Below are 24,780 nucleotides of genomic sequence, written 5' to 3' on the forward strand. Positions count from 1 at the left end.
CTGCCGCTACCACTAAAGTAGCGTCGCTTCCAGTGCGACTTTGGCGCGACTTAGCGCGACTTTGGCGCGACCTCATCGCGAGGTGACTTTTTATTTGGCCAATCACAATATCATGTTTTGTTACCGTCACCTAATTTCCTTTTCCTGTTTTTTGTTTTACATATTTCCCCATGTGTGCAGTGTTGCCTGTGTCATAGCTCAACTGATAGGCATGTTTGCCTTGGCATATCATATTTCAGCTTGCCAGAAAGAAAAAAAGACAGCTGGAAAGACACTGCATTAGTTTTCTACTAAAAATCATAAGAAAAATGCTGTTTTTTTTGGGTTGTGGACATACTACAGAGCTGAAACTTGACAGGTACACTTTTTAGACCCCCCAGACACTAAATACAAAAAATGACATGCCTGCCTAAAAAAATGCCCGATAAATGCCTGCAAGAGAAAAAGACAGCCGCAGAGAAGCCGTATTCCTGAAAATATAAGAAAAATGCTGTTTTTTAGGGGTTCTGGACATGCTACAGATCTGAAACTTGACAGGTACACTTTTGTGACCCCCCAGACACTAAATACAAAAAATGACATGCCTGCCTAAAAAAATGCCCGATAAATGCCTGCAAGAGAAAAAGACAGCCGCAGAGAAGCCGTATTCCTGAAAATATAAGAAAAATGCTGTTTTTTAGGGGTTCTGGACATGCTACAGATCTGAAACTTGACAGGTACACTTTTGTGACCCCCCAGACACTAAATACAAAAAATGACATGCCTGCCTAAAAAAATGCCCGATAAATGCCTGCAAGAGAAAAAGACAGCCGCAGAGAAGCCGTATTCCTGAAAATATAAGAAAAATGCTGTTTTTTAGGGGTTCTGGACATGCTACAGAGCTGAAACTTGACAGGTACACTTTTGTGACCCCCCAGACACTAAATACAAAAAATGACATGCCTGCCTAAAAAAATGCCCGATAAATGCCTGCAAGAGAAAAAGACAGCCGCAGAGAAGCCGTATTCCTGAAAATATAAGAAAAATGCTGTTTTTTAGGGGTTCTGGACATGCTACAGATCTGAAACTTGACAGGTACACTTTTGTGACCCCCCAGACACTAAATACAAAAAATGACATGCCTGCCTAAAAAAATGCCCGATAAATGCCTGCAAGAGAAAAAGCCAGCCGCAGAGAAGCCGTATTCCTGAAAATATAAGAAAAATGCTGTTTTTTAGGGGTTCTGGACATGCTACAGATCTGAAACTTGACAGGTACACTTTTGTGACCCCCCAGACACTAAATACAAAAAATGACATGCCTGCCTAAAAAAATGCCCGATAAATGCCTGCAAGAGAAAAAGACAGCCGCAGAGAAGCCGTATTCCTGAAAATATAAGAAAAATGCTGTTTTTTAGGGGTTCTGGACATGCTACAGAGCTGAAACTTGACAGGTACACTTTTGTGACCCCCCAGACACTAAATACAAAAAATGACATGCCTGCCTAAAAAAATGCCCGATAAATGCCTGCAAGAGAAAAAGACAGCCGCAGAGAAGCCGTATTCCTGAAAATATAAGAAAAATGCTGTTTTTTAGGGGTTCTGGACATGCTACAGATCTGAAACTTGACAGGTACACTTTTGTGACCCCCCAGACACTAAATACAAAAAATGACATGCCTGCCTAAAAAAATGCCCGATAAATGCCTGCAAGAGAAAAAGATAGCCGCAGAGAAGCCGTATTCCTGAAAATATAAGAAAAATGCTGTTTTTTAGGGGTTCTGGACATGCTACAGAGCTGAAACTTGACAGGTACACTTTTGTGACCCCCCAGACACTAAATACAAAAAATGACATGCCTGCCTAAAAAAATGCCCGATAAATGCCTGCAAGAGAAAAAGCCAGCCGCAGAGAAGCCGTATTCCTGAAAATATAAGAAAAATGCTGTTTTTTAGGGGTTCTGGACATGCTACAGAGCTGAAACTTGACAGGTACACTTTTGTGACCCCCCAGACACTAAATACAAAAAATGACATGCCTGCCTAAAAAAATGCCCGATAAATGCCTGCAAGAGAAAAAGCCAGCCGCAGAGAAGCCGTATTCCTGAAAATATAAGAAAAATGCTGTTTTTTAGGGGTTCTGGACATGCTACAGAGCTGAAACTTGACAGGTACACTTTTTAGACCCCCCAGACACTAAATACAAAAAATGACATGCCTGCCTAAAAAAATGCCCGATAAATGCCTGCAAGAGAAAAAGCCAGCCGCAGAGAAGCCGTATTCCTGAAAATATAAGAAAAATGCTGTTTTTTAGGGGTTCTGGACATGCTACAGAGCTGAAACTTGACAGGTACACTTTTGTGACCCCCCAGACACTAAATACAAAAAATGACATGCCTGCCTATAAAAATGCCCGATAAATGCCTGCAAGAGAAAAAGCCAGCCGCAGAGAAGCCGTATTCCTGAAAATATAAGAAAAATGCTGTTTTTTAGGGGTTCTGGACATGCTACAGATCTGAAACTTGACAGGTACACTTTTGTGACCCCCCAGACACTAAATACAAAAAATGACATGCCTGCCTAAAAAAATGCCCGATAAATGCCTGCAAGAGAAAAAGACAGCCGCAGAGAAGCCGTATTCCTGAAAATATAAGAAAAATGCTGTTTTTTAGGGGTTCTGGACATGCTACAGATCTGAAACTTGACAGGTACACTTTTGTGACCCCGCAGACACTAAATACAAAAAATGACATGCCTGCCTAAAAAAATGCCCGATAAATGCCTGCAAGAGAAAAAGACAGCCGCAGAGAAGCCGTATTCCTGAAAATATAAGAAAAATGCTGTTTTTTAGGGGTTCTGGACATGCTACAGAGCTGAAACTTGACAGGTACACTTTTGTGACCCCCCAGACACTAAATACAAAAAATGACATGCCTGCCTAAAAAAATGCCCGATAAATGCCTGCAAGAGAAAAAGACAGCCGCAGAGAAGCCGTATTCCTGAAAATATAAGAAAAATGCTGTTTTTTAGGGGTTCTGGACATGCTACAGATCTGAAACTTGACAGGTACACTTTTGTGACCCCCCAGACACTAAATACAAAAAATGACATGCCTGCCTAAAAAAATGCCCGATAAATGCCTGCAAGAGAAAAAGACAGCCACAGAGAAGCCGTATTCCTGAAAATATAAGAAAAATGCTGTTTTTTAGGGGTTCTGGACATGCTACAGAGCTGAAACTTGACAGGTACACTTTTGTGACCCCCCAGACACTAAATACAAAAAATGACATGCCTGCCTAAAAAAATGCCCGATAAATGCCTGCAAGAGAAAAAGACAGCCGCAGAGAAGCCGTATTCCTGAAAATATAAGAAAAATGCTGTTTTTTAGGGGTTCTGGACATGCTACAGAGCTGAAACTTGACAGGTACACTTTTGTGACCCCCCAGACACTAAATACAAAAAATGACATGCCTGCCTAAAAAAATGCCCGATAAATGCCTGCAAGAGAAAAAGACAGCCGCAGAGAAGCCGTATTCCTGAAAATATAAGAAAAATGCTGTTTTTTAGGGGTTCTGGACATGCTACAGAGCTGAAACTTGACAGGTACACTTTTTAGACCCCCCAGACACTAAATACAAAAAATGACATGCCTGCCTAAAAAAATGCCCGATAAATGCCTGCAAGAGAAAAAGCCAGCCGCAGAGAAGCCGTATTCCTGAAAATATAAGAAAAATGCTGTTTTTTAGGGGTTCTGGACATGCTACAGAGCTGAAACTTGACAGGTACACTTTTGTGACCCCCCAGACACTAAATACAAAAAATGACATGCCTGCCTATAAAAATGCCCGATAAATGCCTGCAAGAGAAAAAGCCAGCCGCAGAGAAGCCGTATTCCTGAAAATATAAGAAAAATGCTGTTTTTTAGGGGTTCTGGACATGCTACAGAGCTGAAACTTGACAGGTACACTTTTGTGACCCCCCAGACACTAAATACAAAAAATGACATGCCTGCCTAAAAAAATGCCCGATAAATGCCTGCAAGAGAAAAAGCCAGCCGCAGAGAAGCCGTATTCCTGAAAATATAAGAAAAATGCTGTTTTTTAGGGGTTCTGGACATGCTACAGAGCTGAAACTTGACAGGTACACTTTTGTGACCCCCCAGACACTAAATACAAAAAATGACATGCCTGCCTATAAAAATGCCCGATAAATGCCTGCAAGAGAAAAAGCCAGCCGCAGAGAAGCCGTATTCCTGAAAATATAAGAAAAATGCTGTTTTTTAGGGGTTCTGGACATGCTACAGAGCTGAAACTTGACAGGTACACTTTTGTGACCCCCCAGACACTAAATACAAAAAATGACATGCCTGCCTAAAAAAATGCCCGATAAATGCCTGCAAGAGAAAAAGCCAGCCGCAGAGAAGCCATATTCCTGAAAATATAAGAAAAATGCTGTTTTTTAGGGGTTCTGGACATGCTACAGAGCTGAAACTTCACAGGTACACTTTTTAGACCCCCCAGATGCTAAATCCAAAGAAATTTTTTATTTTTATTTTTTTTTAATTTTTCCAATAATTGGCTCTCTATCAAAAAATTATAATTTTTAAGAACTTTTTTTTGCGTGATCCCTCTCCGGCATGCCACAGTCCAGGTGTTAGTCCCCTTGAAACAACTTTTCCATCACTATTGTGGCCAGAAAGAGTCCCTGTGTGTTTTAAAATTCGCCTGCCTATTGAAGTCTATGGCGGTTCGCCCGGTTCGCCGGTTCGCGAACATTTGCCGATGTTCGCGTTCGCCGTTCGCGAACCGCGAATTTTAGGTTCGCGACATCACTAGATACAGACTGGAGTGTCCAATCAAAGGGCCGGTGCAAGGATTTTTGACTACTCAGACGAAGGTGCTATTTACCGCCTCCCCCCCTCTTCCTGCACACCTGTTCCCCACTGTGCTTTCTCTGTTCCCCACTGTACCGCCTCCACACCTGTTCCCCACTTTACCACCCTAAATGCCTGTTCCCCACTGTACCCCCCACCCCTCCTGCACACCTGTTCCCCACTGTACCACCCTGCACACCTGCACCCCACTGTACCACCCTGCACCCCTGTCCCCTATTGTACCACCCTGCATGCCTGTTCCCCACGGTACCACCCTGCACACCTGCTCCCCACTGTACCACCCTGTACACCCGCTCCCCACTGTACCACCCCCTGCACACCTGTTCCCCACTGTACCACCCTGCACACCTGCACCCCACTGTACCACCCTGCACCCCTGTCCCCTATTGTACCACCCTGCACGCCTGTTCCCCACTGTACCACCCTGCACACCTGTTCCCCACTGTACCATCCTGCACACCTGTTCCCCACTGTACCACCCTTCACACCTGCTCCCCACTGTACCACCCTGCACGCCTGCTCCCCACTGTACCACCCTGCACGCCTGCTCCCCACTGTACCACCCTGCACACCTGCTCCCCACTGCACCACCCTGCACGCCTGTTCCCCACTGTACCACCCCCCCCCCCCGTTCCCCACTGTACCACCCTGCACACCTGTACCACACTGTACCACCCACTCCCCCTTCCCCCCTGCACGCCTGTTCCCTAATGTACCCCCTGCACACCTGTTCCCCACTGTCTTACCCTGCACACCTGTTCCCCACTGTACCACCCTGCATGCCTGTTCCCCATTGTACCACCCCCCCCCCTGCACACCTGTTCCCCACTGTTTTACCCTGCACACCTGTTCCCCACTGTACCCCCCCCCCCCTGCACACCTGTTCCCCACTGTTTTACCCTGCATGCCTGTTCCCCCCTGTACCACCCCCCCCCCCTGCACACCTGGTTACCACTCTACCACCCTGCACACCTGTTCACCATTGCACGTCTGTTCCCAACTGTACCCCCCCCCCCCACTGCACGCCTGTTCCCCACTGCACGCCTGTTCCCCACTGTACCCCCCATCTCTCCTGCATACCTGTTCCCCCCCCCATCCTGCACACCTGTTCCCCACTGCGTCCCCCTGCTCTACTGCTGTAGCTCCTTCTACATGACTATTCCACACTCTAGCTCCCCCATGCTCATGTTCTTCTAATGTACTTCCTGCCTTGCACCCCTAAAATAAGCATGTGGCACAATAAACTTGATAGAAGTTTCTTTTAAGACCTACATGATGCTGCCTGTTGTCCTACTACCTGAGCTGACAGCTGTGGTGGCCTCACCTGGAGGAGAGCGGTGCTGCTGCCTTTTCTCCCACTGCAGATCCCTGACAGTCCAGGAGGAGGGAGGAGGGAGGAGGGGGAAGAAGGGGATATCACGGAAAGCCAGGACTTACATGCAGGGCTTTCATATAGTGATGGGAAGTTTGATTCTTTTAAGTGAATCGGTTCATTTCAAACTACTCATTGAAATTAACTGATTCATGAATCGATTCTTTGGTTCACTCGCTGAGTCTGCTGACAAGCAAGTGAGCCGAAGCTCTGACTCAACCTTACTGTGAGGTCATGGTTGTAGGAACTAAAAAAAAAAAAAAGAAATCAAAGGGATCCAAGGGACATAGAAATCTCAGGACCAAAGGCAGATAAATATTAAAAAGCAGGATAAAATGTATTTTTTGTGTTATAAAAATGAGACAGCTATCATCATTCAGTTATACAGCTACTAAATAAGACATGTCTAAGTTGGGATGCCTGTCCCTTAACATGCATATCTCCTTTAGAAGTCAACTAAATACTAAAGGGTTAAATAATTAATCTGAATGAGGATCTCCTCTCATCCAGACTCTGTGTCCCCGCTGTCTGTGTCCCCGCTGTCTGTGTCCCCGCTGTCTGTGTCCCCGCTGTCTGCACCTTATCACTGCTGCTACTTGATCATTGATTTGGTGTATTGTTCTACTGGTGGTGAATGATTCTTTCAGTCTACTCGGTTCTGAGACTCAAATTATTTTTTCAGTGTACTCGGTGCTAACCGAGACTGATTCCTATGTGACAATTCTTTGATTTAGTAACTGAGTACTCTTGACTCGGAACTGTTATAAGTTTGTTTCCAGCATGTCAGTGTGCTGTGAGCCGCTGTTCTGCCGAAAACTCCAACTTGCTGAATTCTCCAACTTCCGGTGAGTGTAGACCAGGAATAATTGGACATTTTGACCACTTGCTGTTTTCACACAACACCGGCAGCCTATACACTCCAGTAGATGCTATAATTAGTGCAGATTGTTAGTCCGCCCGCTAGTTGTCGATGCTTTAGGGGAGATTTAGAAAAGAAAAGATGCCTAAGTGCCCAAAAATACGCTAAAAAAAAGTGAATAAATGCAAAAAAGCTAAAAGAAGTTCCAAAACGCACAAAAAAAAGCATATGCATAAAAAAACTCAAAAATGCACAAAAGAGCACAAAAAAAAAAAAAGAAGCTTCCTCAAGCTTTTAGGCAATGAAATAAAAGCACAAATGCCTGTAAAAGGTTTTTTTGTACTGCAGTGTGCATGAGCCCCAATTTTACCTGCAAGCTTTCTTAATTTTGTAAACAAAGTCTTTATGATGAGGCCACAATGTAGTGCACAGAGAACAAGATTAGAGATTTTTTGGATAAGTTCTAGTGTCTCTTTGGCAGACTTTGGATAGAAATAACAAAGTTTTGCACCACAGTGAGCAAGCCTTTTGTGAAGAAGCCAAATTATAGTACACAGGCCCAAGTTCATGGGGGAACATGACTGCCAATTTGTTGTTTATCAGTGTTCTCCTCTCTCTGTAGGTTCATGTTCCTCCCCCCCCCCCCCTCCTTACCTCAGAACCAACATCAGAATCAGATAATGGCTGTGCATAGTCAAGAAGCAAGTGGCTGATGCTGTGATAAAATAATTCAGCTGACTTCATGCTGGGGCTATGGCAGGAGATGCTGTAGACAAGGAGACAGAATAAGTGCGGTGGACTGTGAAATAGTGCCAGACTGGGTGACGGAGGATGATTAGGATGATGATGGTTTTGTAAACCACTCCGCCACCTCCTCTGCATGCTGTGGCTGGATAGCACGGGCAACATCACTAAACAGAGACAAATGTACCCTGCCTCAGGACAGACCACATCCACCTTTACCTGTGAACACATACGCTGGTGGCCCCCCTCATAGTGGCATGGGAATGTCTGCCTCTCCTTGTTGGCCTCCCAGACATGATGGGGGGGGGGGGGGGGGCTTATTACAAAAATGTACTAGATAATAGGAAAATGGGTGATTGGATGCACTTTATTTAATGAAATGTGGTGTTTGGTGCACTATAAACTGTATACAATTGAGGATTGCCACTGCCACAAATTGAAAAAACTACAAAAAAAAAATGTATAAAAAAGAGGGGACCACCAGCATTGTAGTAAGACAAACGGTGACTAACAATTTAGAAAAAGAGGGCAGGGGAACAAAAAAGAAAAAAAAAAAAGGATGCAGCGACAAAAAAAAAAAAGTGTGCATATAGCACTAAATGTAATGCTGTTAAACACTGCACTATACTGACACTACACTAACACTATACTGACACTACACTAACACTATACTGACACTACACTAACACTATACTGACACTACACTAACACTATACTGACACTACACTAACACTATACTGACACTACACTAACACTACACTGACACTACACTGATACTACACCGACACTAAACACTACACTGATACTACACTAAACTGACACTACACTAACACTATACTGACACTACACTAACACTATACTGACACTACTCTAACACTACACTGATACTACACCGACACTAAACACTACACTGATACTACACTAAACTGACACTACACTAACACTACACTAAACTGACACTACACTAACATTATACTGACACTACACTATACTCCCACTACACTGACAGAACACTGACACTACACTATACTCACACTACACGACACAATACTCACACTACACTGACACTACACTATACTCACACTACACTGACAGAACACTGACAGTACACTATACTCACACTACACTGACAGAACACTGACAGTACACTATACTCACACTACACGACACAATACTCACACTACACTGACACTACACTATACTCACACTACACTGACAGAACACTGACACTACACTATACTCACACTACACTGACACTATACTCACACTACACTGACAGAACACTGACACTACACTATACTCACTCTACACTGACACTATACTCACACTACACTGACAGAACACTGACACTACACTATACTCACTCTACACTGACACTATACTCACACTACACTGACATTACACTATACTCCCCCTACACTGACACTACACTATACTCCCATTACACTGACACTATACTCACACTCTACTGACACAACACTAACACTGCACTTATACACTACACTCAGAGTCACAAAAACACTAACTAGCTATCACTGAGCCCTGCTCTATGTATCTATGTAAAAAGGGGGAACACCAGCATTGTAGTAAGACAAACGGTGACTGACAATTTAGAAAAAGAGGGCAGGGGAACAAAAATGAAAAAAAGAGGATGAAGCGACAAAAAAAAAAAAAGTGTGCATATAGCACTAAATGTAATGCTGTTAAACACTGCACTACATTGACACTACACTATACTCACACTACACTATACTGACACTACACTAACACTATACTGACACTACACTAACACTACACTATACTGACACTACACTATAATGACACTACACTAACACTACACTATACTGACACTACACTAACACTACACTATACTGACACTACACTGATCCTACACTATACTGACACTACACTAACACTACACTATACTGACACTACACTAACACTACACTATACTGACACTACACTGACACTACACTAAACTGACACTACACTAACATTATACTGACACTACACTATACTCACACTACACTAACACTACACTATACTGACACTACACTAACACTACACTATACTGACACTACACTGACACTACACTAAACTGACACTACACTAACATTATACTGACACTACACTATACTCACACTACACTAACACTACACTATACTGACACTACACTAACACTACACTATACTGACACTACACTGACACTACACTAAACTGACACTACACTAACATTATACTGACACTACACTATACTCACACTACACTGACACAATACTCACACTACACTGACAGAACACCGACACTACACTATACTCACTCTACACTGACACTTCACTCCCACTACACTGACATTACACTATACTCCCCCTACACTGACACTAAACTATACTGCAACTACACTGACACTACACTAACACGACACTACACTGCTCCCACTACACTAACACTACACTGACACTACACTAAACTGAACTGACACTACACTAACATTATACTGACACTACACTATACTCACACTACACTGACACTATACTCACTCTCTACTGACACCACACTAATGCCTCGTACACACGGTCAGATAATCGTACGAAAAAACTCGCTTTCGACCTGGTTGCACGATAATCTGATCGTTAGTACACTGCTTTCGACAGCCGATCACAACAGTACATCCAACAAAATCCGAAGGGACAAACAGGAAAACTTCTGTCGTACGATAGCCCCGCGAACGACAATCGTGTAATTAGTACACTATGCGTCCGCTAAAAATCATTCGACAAACACCGCGCATGATCGGAAATAGCGAAATAACCCGGAAGGGGAATCTGGAGAATGTAAACAATGGTTTTACGACCCGACAATAATATTGCAGCATATTCCCAATGTTTTTCCGAACATTCGGTCAGTAGAATAGTAAAATCCAGCTATAATGATCAAGCCTGGTTATTATATTTGTTACCTAATTTTAGCAAAGACTGGCATAAATGTTAAAGATAAAGAACTGATTTTCTTTTCATTTTGGATACAATTTGCAATACACTGTTGGTCTTTAAATAAAGAGCAAATTGTGTGTACAATTATACAATCATACATATCTAATATAATAATGACAACATACAAGGCCAGTGATGGAAGCATGGTAAACTTTATTTACGGAGAACGTGCGAATAAAGGCGAAAAGACGATTAAACGCGGGGAAGAAAATCACGGATAACCTCGAAAATACAGACGGAAGAACGGAAGAGAAAGAGGCGTGTCAGATACAGGGGTCACGCGCATGTGACGTATGTGACATCACTTTCCAAGACGTGGCTACGCATTCTGGTTGCTTTCACACAATCGTACGACAGAAATCATATGGTTAGTACACATGGTTGCATTCGACATTTTGTAGCATGCTACTTTACTCGAACGATATGTCGTACGATTATCTGACCGTGTGTACGAGGCATAACACTGCACTTATACACTACACTCAGAGTCACAAAAACACTAACTAGCTATCACTGAGCCCTGCTCTATGTATCTCCAGCATCACACTGCAAAAGGTTCCTGTGGGAAAGAACCTTTTATAGTGTGGGGTGAGACTATGAGCACTGAGCCATGATTGGGCAAAGTCATCATGACTTTGTCCAATCAGGGCTCTGACAGTGCTCTGTGACCTGAATAGGCAGCGCACAGTGTATTGTGGGGTGCTAGGTGGGCAAACATTCCACTGAGCTTCCCCGCAAATTCAGGTGCTCGGCGAGCACCCGAATGGGCGCTGCTTGGGGCGGAACCATTGCTCCGCCTGAACAGCTAACCCATCACTGTCAGTAAACACCACTACTGCTTAGCGCAGCATTATTTTATGAACACTGTATGGGTGGCAGTCGCATTTATAAAGTAATTCTCTCAGGTGGAGACCCCAGTACATAGTCCCCTTAGTACCCCCAGTGTCTACCAGTGTAGAAGAAGCCAGCCCTTGCAAGTTACTCATGGCTGACCCCAGTGTATTGGGACCAGTTTTAGATGGTTTGCAGTCTTTGCCTCTTCTCCTGTAGCTTGGGGTACTCTGCCCACCAGCTGTCATCCTCATCCCCAGGCAGTTTCTGCAACTAGCCCAGGATCTGTGCACCCATTGAGTTTGTAGCCCTTGTCAGGGAAATGTTGCCAACATGTCTGCCTAGTACAATAGTGCAGGAGGGGAAGTACTTGCGGTGCTTGCATCTTGGATGGTTCCCGGGCCCCCAGCTCTGTAGGATGTGCCTGCAGCAGAAACATAGGACCCTGGCCCCAGATATAAGGAGCCAGGCAGTGCCAGTTGCTAAGGCTACCTGACCCCACTCCACATGTCTTTTTATAATGAGGTTCTGGGGGTGTCAAGGCTGGTAGGTTCCCCAGTAGCCCAACATCTCCCTATTTAGATCACTGTATGATCAGAGATGTCTCCCCTCCCTCAGCTCCATGGTGGCAAATTGGCAAACATTTCCCAACAGGCCAGGTCTGAAGATTTTAAAAGATTGGGCAATGATCTAGCAACAGTGTTAATTTTGACATCAAAATTCGATTTAGTTTTAGCTATAGTCTTTTGAATAAAATGCCATTTTAGTTTTAGACCTATTTTAGTCATCTAAATTGTTTTAATTTAAGTCGTATTTTAGTCGACCAAAATCTCCAGTACATTTTAGTCAACTTTAGTTACATTGTAATGCATTATTTAGCATTTCTATAGAATAGCCAAACTCATTGTAAAGATAAAAAGACAAGGCGCCTCTAAGTGCAGTAGACTCTGAGTATTTATTAGGTTAAAAGTATAAAAGCACTCACATTTGGTAAATGTGACATGGGCATAGCAAAGATCTGTCTGGAGTCTTCCTATCCGCTGTGCTGAGTGGTTGCAATGAGGACATCCGGTGATCCACTTCCTGTAGATGCGTCCTTTCGTCTGCGTCTCAGCCTGGTCGGCATGAGATTTCCTGAAGGCAGGGTGTGGACGCAGCGGCTGGTGTCCAATAGAGCGGGTGGTGGGCAGTTACATATTTCGGAGCTCAGCTCCTTCGTCCTATACCAAATGTGAGTGCTTTTATACTTTTAACCTAATAAATACTCAGAGTCTACTGCACTTAGAGGCGCCTTGTCTTTTTTTATCTTTATCACTTTCAGAGCAGCTTCTCCTCTCCAGTGCTGCCGAAGTGCAGTGTCTCACCTAAAGCCTGCTGTATTCCTCGGAAGCGTCCATACAACAAACCCTTTTTCTCAAACTCATTGTAAACTCTTGGGAGTAAAAATCTAATAACATGTTATTATTTCTGGTATTAAGGTTTGAACATGCATCACAGACACAGATTTAGCTGTTGTGATATATAACCTCTTTATTTAAAAAAAAAAATAAAAATCAAGCTTCATAAACAAACAAAAATAATGCTTTTTGACAAACAAAAGTGTAACTTTAATATATATAAAAAAAACAAACAAACTGTAAACTCTATTGAATGTAATGCCATTGCACATATTACTACCATTAACCACTTTAGAACTGCTCACTGTGCTGCTACTGCGGCACAGTGGCAGTCCTGGGTCCAGCGACGTAGACCTACATTGCTGGACTCCTAGCTGGCTCGGCGTGTTTAGTGTGAGAAGATCCACCCACTTGTGTAAACAAAGCAGGCGGATCTTCTCAGTGACAGACAGGGAGAGATCACAGGATTCAGCATAGCTGAACTTGCGATCTGTGTCTGTCTCACAGAACCCCCTCCCCCCCCCACACACATCAGTAAGCATGAGGCATACATTTAACACCTTGATCGCCAACAGTGTTAACCCCTTCCCTGCCAGTGTCATTATTACAGTAACAGAGCATATTTTAGCACTGATTACTGTAGTAATGTCACTGGTCCTCCAAAAAGTGTCAAAAATGTCAGTTAGGGGTCCGATCTGTCCGCCACAATGTCGCAGTCCCGCAAACAAAATCGCAGATCGCCACCATTACTAGTAAGAAAAAAAAACAATAAAAATGACAAATCTTTCCCGTAGTTAGTAAACGCGATAACTTTTGCACAAACCAATCAAAATATGCTTGTTGCGATTTTTTTTTTTTTTTTTTACCAAAAATATGTAGCAGAAAACAAATTGGTCTAAAATGTTAAAAAATTTTGATTTTTAAATTTTTTTTTTGGGAATGTTGTATATCAGAATGTGAAAAATATTGTTTTTCTTTTTCAAAATTGTCGCTCTTTTTTAAAAAAAATTAAAAACCACACAGGTGATCAAATACCACCAAAAGAAAGCTCTATTTGTGGGGAAAAAAAAGGTAGTAAATTTCATTTGGGCACAGCGTCGCACGACCACGCAATTGTCCGTTAAAGTAACGCAGTGCCGAATCGCAAAATATGGCCTGGTCAGGAAGGGGGTAAAATGTTCTGGTCTTAAAGTATATAAAAATACGCTCATTGAGAATTTTTTTATGACAAAAATTGAATATATTGGATATTTTTTTACAGTCAAAGTAGAAAATGTCAATTTGTCTCAAAATTTTCGCTCTTTTTTTATTAATATCACAAAAAATAAAAAGGGGTTCAAATACCACCAAAAGAAAGCTCTGTTTGTAGGAAAAAAATGACGTAAAGTTTGTTTCCGTACAGCATTGCATGACCACGCAATTGTCAAAAATCACGCAGTGCCAAGTTGAAAAAGTGGCCAGGTCATTGAGCAGCAAAATCTTCCGGTCTTAAAGTGGTTAAATTATAAGCTTAGTAGATGCCCCCTACTTATTCTTATGTGGTAGATTTCAACAGTATTCTTTTTTTAACATCACATTTCGATTTAGTTTTTGTCATAGTCTTTTGACTAAAATGCCATTTTAGTTTTAGTCATATTTTAGTCATCTGAATGGTTTTCATATTAGACGTATTTTAGTCGACTAAAATAGTGTTCATTTAGTTGATGAAAATATTTTCATCGATGAAATTCACACTGCTTGGCAATGTTAACAAAATTCCAACATCAGCAGGTAATTTCCAGCAGGTTCCCAGATATGCAGAGGCGTCACGAGCCGGGTGCGGGGGGGGCGGGCCGCACCCGGGTGTCCGCCGGGTGGAGGGTGACACCGCTCTGCCTCTCTTGTCTCTTACTGTGCGGGCCGCCGGGCCGGCATCGCCGCTGCGCCGCCGCCGCCGCATAGACGTACTGTGTCAGACAGACAGTGAGTGTGTCAGTGTCACTCAGTCTGCTGCCAGCCAGTGCCTAGGCTGGACTTCTTTGCTCCGCCTCCTCTGGGCCGGGCCGCGCGCCCTGAGCCTCCCCTCCCTCACTCCCTGCTCTCACATTCAGGCAGAGCGGGCGGGGGCGGAGCCAGTCGCGGGGACTAGGGAGAGGAGGTGAGTAGTCATGTGCGGGCGGCCAGGCCGGGTGATGTGAAGTGAACTTAGTGCAAATAATTGATCTGGTGGCACTGGTGCAATTTGTCTGTCCCTTATTAATGCTGCATTATGCACAGGCTGGCTAGCACAGTGACAGACTCAGTAACCGCAAACTCTTCTCTCTGCATGCAGGCTGCAGCCCTACTTTTGGCAATGGTCTCCACTCCCCAGAAGTCCAGCCTGGACTTGGCCCACCAAAGACAGATTTTCAGTGGGCTCTGCTGCTCTGCACACAGCTCTCTCCACTCCATCCAGCAATGTAGTCAAGTCCCATCCATGTAGTGGCTGCAGCCTGCAGTCCTTTCTCATCAAGAGCAGTTTCACTTTCACAGAGCACAGCTGCCAATGCAGCCAGTTGCACTGCAGTCCTCCTTCATCCCTGGTCTCCCCCAAAATGCTTGTTGCTCCTCCTCTGTTGGAGAAGCTTTCCAGTTCAGCACTGTCTCCACTGCAAAAAGGCGGATCCGTGCTGATCAGCGAGGATCGATCCGCCGATCCCCGCTGAGCCGGCGGATGACGGCTCCGTCTCCGCTTGCAGAGCGGAGAGGGAGGTGTCACAGCTCTCGCTGCTCTCTATGAGGGATCGGATGAGAGTGGACCGCCTCTCTGCAATCATCCGATCCAATCCCTGAACGGATGGAAAAATAGGGTTTCCATCCATCCAGATTTCACGCACAGGATCGGATGCGGATGGCAGCGGGTGTCAGCGGAGGTGTCTCCGATGACATCCGCTGCCCCATAGAGATGCATGGAGGATGCATGATATTGTAATTTAAAGGTCATTTTAATTCTCCTAGTTATTAATGTCGCTATTGCCATTACATTAAGGCTCGGTTCACATATATGCGATGCGGGAAGGCTGCGAATTCGCAGCCTTTACCCACATCGCACACGCACCCCCGGCAGTTCACACTGCCATATGCGATACGCTGGGGGTGTCAATGTAATCTTAACGACACCCCCAGTTTGATCGCATATCGCAGTGCGATCGTGCAGTTCGCACAGGATCGGATCGCACAAGTGTGAACCGCTGTGCGATCCGATCCTGATGCGGCAGCAAAAATGCCTCCTGTGCGTGTTTGCTGCGGGTGCGATGCGAATTTAGCCATACAAACTGTATGGCTAAACTCGCACCGCACAGCTGATCGCATGTAATGTCGGAGCAGTGCGCTCCGACATTACATGCGAACCCCGCACACGCAGAAGTGTGAACCGGGGCTTAGTGTTATATGGGAGCTATGATTTACGAGTTACATTAGTTAAAAAAAAACACATTATTAAAAGGGGTTGGGGTGACACCATGAGTTACCGCACCGGGTGACACCAACCCTAGTGACGCCACTGCAGATATGGCCATCACCCATCCCCAAGTCTCACTATAGCTGGTCTAGCTGAATGCATGCAGATACAATATACACATTCATGTGTAGGTGACCCTGACTGCTCTCCTTTATCTTACTTTTGTAGTTCAGTCACGGAGTTCTTCCTTTACTGGAGAGTATGGAGCATATGGAGAAAGGGCTTTTTCCTTCTCCAGTGAGCAACAATATGGGCCAATAACAGCCATTCGCATCAGGGAGGCTCCCAGCTGTCTGAATGGGTAAGATCCTCTGACTATATCTTTTCTACTACACTTTGTATACTGTACATAAAACTTTTTCAGCACATTTCTGTAATGGAACTGAGACCCACACTGTGTTTGTGGGCTTCCGTCAGAATACCGCTTCCTCCAGTCTGAACATAGATATCAGATATACTAGCCGCCCCCCATGCAAAACTAGACAGGACTTAGCTTGTATAGAACTGGAACCTTTATTGAACAAACTCACACCAAATATATACCTCACAGGAGGACATCCCCCTCCTATTTAAATTACCCCACCATATCAGGTGCCTGATTACATTATCCTATGCCGATAAAGCTGTGTACAGAAATATAATTAACCTGAGCTAATTATCTAGCCATCTGGACAGATACAATAGGTGAGTAAATCAGCACAATCAACAATGTGTGGAAGACAGGTGATTGAGCCGATGATATTAGCTTCTGCTATGAGTCTGACTGTGTTAAACAGTCTCCTTTTGGCAATAGGCAGCTAGGCCTTAACATGAATCCTAGATCTAGAGTTCCAGAGTCTTCATATGTTCCTTGAGATATACTGTTGACAAATATGACAGTCCCATTTGAAGTAATCCAAACTATATTCTCAGTGTCCGTTAAGTAACTGTCCATCTCCTTGGTCATCCTGTGTCCCTAAGGCTGCATTCACACTTGAGCGTAGCGTTTTCGTGCATTTTTTACCGCAATTTTTACCGCGATTTTCAGGCGTTTTTTTTCAGGCGTTTTTGGAGGCAGGCATTGACATCTATCAAAAACGCTGGTAATCAGCCCAAAAAGAAGCTCATGTACTTTTTTCAGCTACAGGCGTTTTGCTTCAGGCGTTAAAACGCTCAGATGTGAACAGGGGGCCATTTAAATGAATGGGCGTTTTGGAACGTTTTTTTTTTAGCGTTTTTGGAGCTGAAAAACGCTCAAACGCCCAGGTGTGAATGGAGCTTAATAGACATGGGGTGACTTACACATAAGAGGGGCCTTGGGAGATGAGAGGATTTCTCAAGCTCTCGAAGGTAAGCTGGGTTCCATGGGCCCCTCCAACCAAAAGAACTTCCATCACAATTTCAGTAGAACATATAATGTCAGTCTGCTGCAGGGAGAAGAAAGCATTTCCTCAGTCTCCTCTCCCCCAGTGTTCAGACTGTAACAGTGTAACTTTGTAGCAGCATGTCACAAGGTCAGAGACTGCAGCAGGGGCTGATCTGTGTCAGACATTTGTGAACTCAGCCCAGAGCTGCACATGTGCCAGGAATGAAACTATTGTGTCATCTCTGCAGAGATGTATAGTAACGAAGTAGAACTACTTAAGTACTGTACTTAAGTACCGAAATGCGGTATCTGTACTTTCCTAGAGTAGAATTTTTTTCTCCTACTTCTACTTTTACTTCACTACATTTTTTCGATGATTTCGATACTTCTACTCAAGTATTTTTTTTTTGTGCTGCATAGTTACTCGTTACTTTTAAAAAAATTACCACTGCCAGAACAGTAGATGGCAGGTTGCATAAAGCTCAAAAAAATGTGTATAATGTCATTTGTAAATCAGCGCATATGAAAATAAAGGCTGTGTATAATAAAAGCTGCTATACCAAATCTTTCCAATAAAAAGAAAATATGAAACAAACAAATAAATGGTGCTACAGCGCTTAAAGTGCATCAAGAAACTACTAACAAACACAGGTTAATCATTTGAATAAATCATTTGAAATAATAAAAACAATATGATGTTCAAACTTTTGACTTATTTCTTTAATATCTGCATAACACAGTACTTGTACTTCTACTTTCAGTACTTGAGTAGAATTTTTTTTTCAAAACTACTGGTACTTTTTACTTTTAGTACTTAAGTAGCAAATTTTTTGAAAAAACTACTTGCAATACTTAAGTAAAAAAAATGTTGAATACTTTAGTACTTCTACTTAAGTAACTTTTTCTGCGAGCACTTCCACTTCTACTCAAGTAATTTTTTGATCGAGCACTTGTACTTTTACTCAAGTAGAAATTTCGAGTACTTTATACAAGTCTGCATCTCTGAGCCAAAATCACAGTCCAGGAAGTAGATGGTGATTCCAGGTGATGCATTAACAAACATGTTTACGTCTTCATATGTTTTCCTCCAGGATTCACTTAAAATTTGGTGACTACTGGGCGCCTTTTTCTGGAAACCATGATGGTGTCTTCCAGGAGTTCTTGCTGCATGACAAGGAAACTATTGTTCAGGTGTCGGGGAAATTCTCCTCTTGTGTGACTGAGCTACTCTTCCTGACAAGCAATGGAAGGATATTCAAAGTCGGGCAACCATCAGGCACAAGCTTCAATGATTTTCCGCAGTTTAAGGGCACCGTGCTGCGCTACATTAGTGGGCGATACTCCTCCACTCTGAACAGCATCGGCTTCCATTGGGGTGTCCAAACTTGATAGTACCACCTCAAAGATGGTCCTGATTGACCTCCATAACCCTGGAGAACTGGAGCCCACCAGAGCCAGCCAGAAGACTGGGATCCACTAGTGTCCATTTGCTACCGATCCAGCTTTCTCTACTTTCCCTGACTCCCTTCTCTACTTTCCCTGACTCCCTTCTCTACTTTCCCTGACTTCCCTGAAAATAAAGTTATCAAATTATATTTCGTGTTCCAATTTGTTTGTGCAAGCTCTGTACTGTAGCTATTACTTGAAGGAGATGGTCAACCTTTCTGTTTGTCTGTAAGCTCTTACCCCCAGAAGGGCTGCTGAGAAAATGCCCAGGTTCTCCCAAAGTAGTACAGAGGCCACCTGTCACAGTCACAGTCCCATTCACATTGACAACACAGGCTCACGCAGTGATGGCAAACCTTGGCACCCCAGATGTTTTGGAACTACATTTCCTATGATGCTCAACTTCACTGCAGAATGTATAGGCATTAGGGATGGGCTTCGAGTTCGAGTGGAACGTAAGTTCAAGTCGAACATCAGGTATTCGTGCGTTAGCTGAACACACAAACAAACGTGGACATTCGTGGGAAATTCGCCCGCCATAATGCACTGCGCAATTGCAGTGCATTAAGTGCTTGTAATTGGCCAAAGCATGCACCTTGACCTGTATGCATTGGCCAATCACAGCACAATGTCCTGTGATAGCCATGATTGGCCAAAGGCAGGGTGCCTTTAGCCAATCATTGCTCAGATAAAAAAGGGGGGTTATATACCAGCGCTATGGAGTTTCAGTACAAAATCAAATTTTTTTTTTTTTTTTTTTTTTTTTTTTTTGTGGTGTAAGCTGCCTCCAACCTACCTCTGAGGTAGTAGAGTTAGAAAAATGCAAGAGATGTTGGACCCGGCGCTACCACTTTAAAATAGTATTGTGCAAATATGTGCTGTAAACAGTGCATGTGTTGCAATCAACAAAGTGAAAAAGTGCTACGTGCCGTTTAAAACCAACAATAGGTATTAACCTGGGCTGTGCTCATTGTGCCACATTAAAATGTCATATACCATACATTTATACAAAGTGCCAAGTGCTGATAAAACCAAGTGCCACGTGTTGTGATCCGTGCTAAAACAATATATGGCGCCGGCGGATGTTTCCACCAGAAAAAGCACCGCTGCTTACCGCACTCTTAAGCCTTTGACTCGACACTTCTTGGTCACTACAACAAAGAATAAACCTCCATTGCGTAGCATTTGTTGTATAAAGCGAAAATATTTAGCATCCACTCACAGTTTGGGGAGTTCACGATCAGCTTGAATGGTGTTCGCCGGGTCGCTTCCGCGTTCCACTGGCTCAAACCACCAAAACCGGAAGTGACGTATTGACGTACACAAACCACGCCCTACGCGTTTCGTCATACGACGTCATCTGGAGCTCCAGATGACGTCGTATGACGAAACGCGTAGGGCGTGGTTTGTGTACGTCAATACGTCACTTCCGGTTTTGGTGGTTTGAGCCAGTGGAACGCGGAAGCGACCCGGCGAACACCATTCAAGCTGATCGTGAACTCCCCAAACTGTGAGTGGATGCTAAATATTTTCGCTTTATACAACAAATGCTACGCAATGGAGGTTTATTCTTTGTTGTAGTGACCAAGAAGTGTCGAGTCAAAGGCTTAAGAGTGCGGTAAGCAGCGGTGCTTTTTCTGGTGGAAACATCCGCCGGCGCCATATATTGTTTTAGCACGGATCACAACACGTGGCACTTGGTTTTATCAGCACTTGGCACTTTGTATAAATGTATGGTATATGACATTTTAATGTGGCACAATGAGCACAGCCCAGGTTAATACCTATTGTTGGTTTTAAACGGCACGTAGCACTTTTTCACTTTGTTGATTGCAACACATGCACTGTTTACAGCACATATTTGCACAATATTATTTTAAAGTGGTAGCGCCGGGTCCAACATCTCTTGCATTTTTCTAATCATTGCTCAGAGGCTAAGTCCCCCCCCCCCCCAAACACTATATAACGCTGCTTACACGGCAGCTGTGTGTAGTTTGTTAGAGGACGAGATAGGAGTGAGACTAGGTAGGTAGTTAGTGGATTGTGTGTTTTATATATTAATAGGTCAGCCAGTGTAGTATATATATATATATATATATATATATATATATATATATATATATATATATATATATATTTATCATCTATTGCAGGATATGAAGAAAAAGATCCCCCGCGCCTAATGGTGTCAGTAAATAAAAAATATAAATAGTAATAATTGAAGCAGCAGCTATAGGGAAATGTATGTCAAAAAAATAGTCTTAAGGGTTGAGACTACAGTATATATTGCTTGCTAAACCATAAGGTGCTGAGTGCAATAAATATCTCTATACTATTAATTCATGTGCCAATAAATCATACATAGACAGCTAAATAAATAAGTAAATAAATATTATAACAACAAGAAAGATTCCATAAAGTGCATCAGCTGGTGGATAATCCAATGTGTACAAATAAATATATATAATAGTGCAAATAAATATATCAAAATCCAAAAAATTGTGCAATTAATAGTCCATATGAGTGAAATTATAAGGTGACTGTAGTGGCAAAGTCCAAAAATTTCCTTGTGCAAAAGAAGAATTTTCCAGTCTTTAATCAAAGTGCAGGTGCTCAGTATTTACAACTTTATCCCATGCGTCTTTGTGACTATAGGTGACATGGGTTGGGTTCCTTTTTCCACAGTGATTTAATATAAGAATGGGTGACTTACCAGATGTAATGGGTCTTATGTACCTTACAGCACTAAGACCAATCACGCTTGTAGGCCCATAGGGCCAGGGTAGGTTCCCTTGTGCCTCTCCTGTATGAGGTGGTAGTGGATTCCTCCTCACCTTTTCCTCGCATCCAGAATGGGGCAGGGGTATAAAAAAAGAAATTGCTCCAATAGTGTAATAAAGTTTTTAAAGGTTTATTTCCATGGGTTAAAGGATAAAAACAAGGAAGTTTTAAGTATCAGTGAGAGTGCTCAGTGTTTACTGCAGAGTGGCGAGTGGAGTGTTCCGGCTTCCGTTCCAAAACTGCGTGCTGGCGTCACACCATGCGTTCCAAATCTGACCTGTTTCGTCACTTTCTGTGACGTTTTCAAAGGTCAAACCTTTGAAAGGAAGAGGAGTTCTGAGAGCATTGCTGGAGCCGGGGCCAGTGGTGCAGAACTACACTGCCATATGCCAGGCCAGGGAGACTCACACCTCGGAGATAAAATGTACCCAGATGGTGCAGGCTGAGTTGCAGCCAGGAGGAGGGCCAGCAATACCTGCACAGGCAGAATTCACAACTTTCAGCAAGGCAGAGGGGAATCAATGGGCTCCTGAGAGAGAGGCCTCTAGTGTGTCCAGTGAAGGGGAGGCTGGAACCATTGATATAGGGTCGCCCCTCTTCCAGCATCAATTTGGGTCCTTGGAAGAAGGAATAGATTTGTGGAAGTCTGAAGAGGAGACAGAATGGTAATGGTGATCAGAGGAAAGAAGCAGCTGTGCAAGTCCCAGTTTGCCTGATGAGGAAACAAAGGAGGCTGTGGTGCGCATGCAGTGTGCCAAGAACTTGGGGTTCTGTGGGGCCTATGCCACAAGGGTCCCAGATGGAATCATGGACAGGGCAGTTGAGGCAGAACAGCAGGAGGAAGAAGAGGACTTACTTTCTTTGCAAGGCCCCCTTTATGCAGATAACATTCCTGTGGGGCGACAAAACACATAGGAGCAAGAGGAGGTGGAGGAGGATTGTGGCAGCATGGATGTAGAGGATAACATACAGCAGTCTTCAAGGGATGGTTTTCATTCCCAGAATCCCCAGGAGTTATACGTGGCTGGGGAGAGGTTGCTCCTGACAATGTCATCCTTAGTGATCCAGAGGCTTCAGAATCTTATGCCTCCTCAAACTTACACTGCATGGGCTCCTTGATTCTGCAAAGCCTGCGAAAGGACCAGAGGAGTCGTGGTATCAAGGAGAGGGATTATCACTGGTTGGCAACCCTTCTTGATCCACGTTACAAGGGTAAAGTTGCAGAGCTCATCCTGCCTTCACAGAGGGAGCAGAGGATGAAACATCTTGAGCACGCCTTGAAGAAAAATTTGTGTAACACCTTTCCAGACACTGGGAGGTTAACATTCTCTGGACGTGTTTCTGAGGCATCGTTAAGCCAAAGGAGGAGCGGTGGAGAAGGTTTCCGGCTAACCGATGCCTTTAAACAATTCTTTAGTCTTCAGCGCTCAGGGCTGCTAGGTTTAAGCAACCATCGGCAGCGTCTCCATCATATAGTGCAGGATTATCTAGGGGCAAGAGCAGACTTGGAGACCTTTCCAACTGGGCATCCACTGGGTTACTGGGTCTTGAGGATGGACCACTGGCCAGAACTTGCTCAACATGCAATTGAGCTACTGACCTGTCCTGCTGCTGGAGGTTTTGTGACGGATAAAAAAGTGCGTCTGTCCACACTGTTGACCAGCTGACATTTATCAAAATGAATCAGTCCTTGATCAACAGCAGCTATCAAGCCCTTATGCTGATGTAACTGATTGAATTTGCTAGGGGTCTGGCATCCCTTGAAGACTGCATATGCTGCCTATCCTATTCCTGAATCTTGATTATGCTAGCTTCCAACAATGTTTTTGGTTTAGGGCACCACCAATACCCAAGGCCCAATTTTTCTGCACCTGTGTGACAGGTGCATGTGATTTCAATTTTGTATCAAATTTTTAACAGCAGGGCCCGCTCCTGCACCCAGCAAGAGTAACTGCGAGAGGTTGGGGTGTTCAGACACCACCAACACCCAAGGCCCAATTTCTCTGCACCTGTATGACAAGTACATGCGATTTCAATTTTGTATCGAATTTTTAATAGCAGGGCCCGTTCCTGCTCCCAGCAAGAGTAACTGCGAGGGGTTGCGGTGTTCAGGCACCACCAACACCCAAGGCCCAATTTTTCTGCACTTGTTCCTGTGCCCTGCGCCTGTGCATTTTTTTTTTTTATAATTTTGGCATACCAGATCCAAATCCATACCAGACCCGAAAGGACTGGGGGGGACCCTATGCCGTTTTTTTCATGTGTTTTTATCTGTATTGCCAGAAGCCGACAGTACATTACAGCTGCGAGCAAGCTTCAATTACATTTTTTCCTTTAGAAATGTCAGTATTGGTGCAGCAGGCTACATACATGGCACCATACATTCCACAAATGCGCCACTTTACAGACACATTAAGGGGACCCCCCAATCACGATATTGAAAGGAATTTTTCATTTTTATTGTTTCACTTTAACCATTATTAAAATCATTACTCCTGTAAAAACAATAATTTAAAAAAAAATTGTTGGGATTGGTACATGTCCCCCAGGGCAGTACCCAGACCCCCATACACTTTTTTAGGCAATATCTTGCATTTAAGCCTTTAAAATGAGGACTGTTGATTTTTTCAGGTTCGACTTCAATGGAGTTTGAATGTTCTAAC

At 43.6% G+C, this 24,780-nt stretch overlaps 1 protein-coding gene across 1 annotated transcript in view; it reads left to right on the top strand.

Moving 5' to 3' along the window:
- The window catches only part of LOC309558518 (zymogen granule membrane protein 16-like), a gene marked incomplete at its 5' end in the record, with an annotated part of 322,172 nt that extends 302,726 nt beyond the window's left edge, over window positions 1–19,446 (top strand). Inside the window, 2 exons of the mRNA XM_082261598.1 lie at window positions 16,714–16,846; window positions 18,982–19,446. Coding sequence (XP_082117724.1) covers window positions 16,714–16,846; window positions 18,982–19,279 — 431 coding nt within the window. The 3' untranslated portion in view covers window positions 19,280–19,446. The remainder of the gene's footprint in view (window positions 1–16,713; window positions 16,847–18,981) is intronic.
- Window positions 19,447–24,780: the final 5,334 nt, after the last annotated feature.

The sequence above is a fragment of the Pelophylax lessonae genome (assembly GCF_965119305.1).
Source record: "Pelophylax lessonae genome assembly, chromosome: 6".
Lineage (NCBI taxonomy): Eukaryota > Metazoa > Chordata > Amphibia > Anura > Ranidae > Pelophylax > Pelophylax lessonae.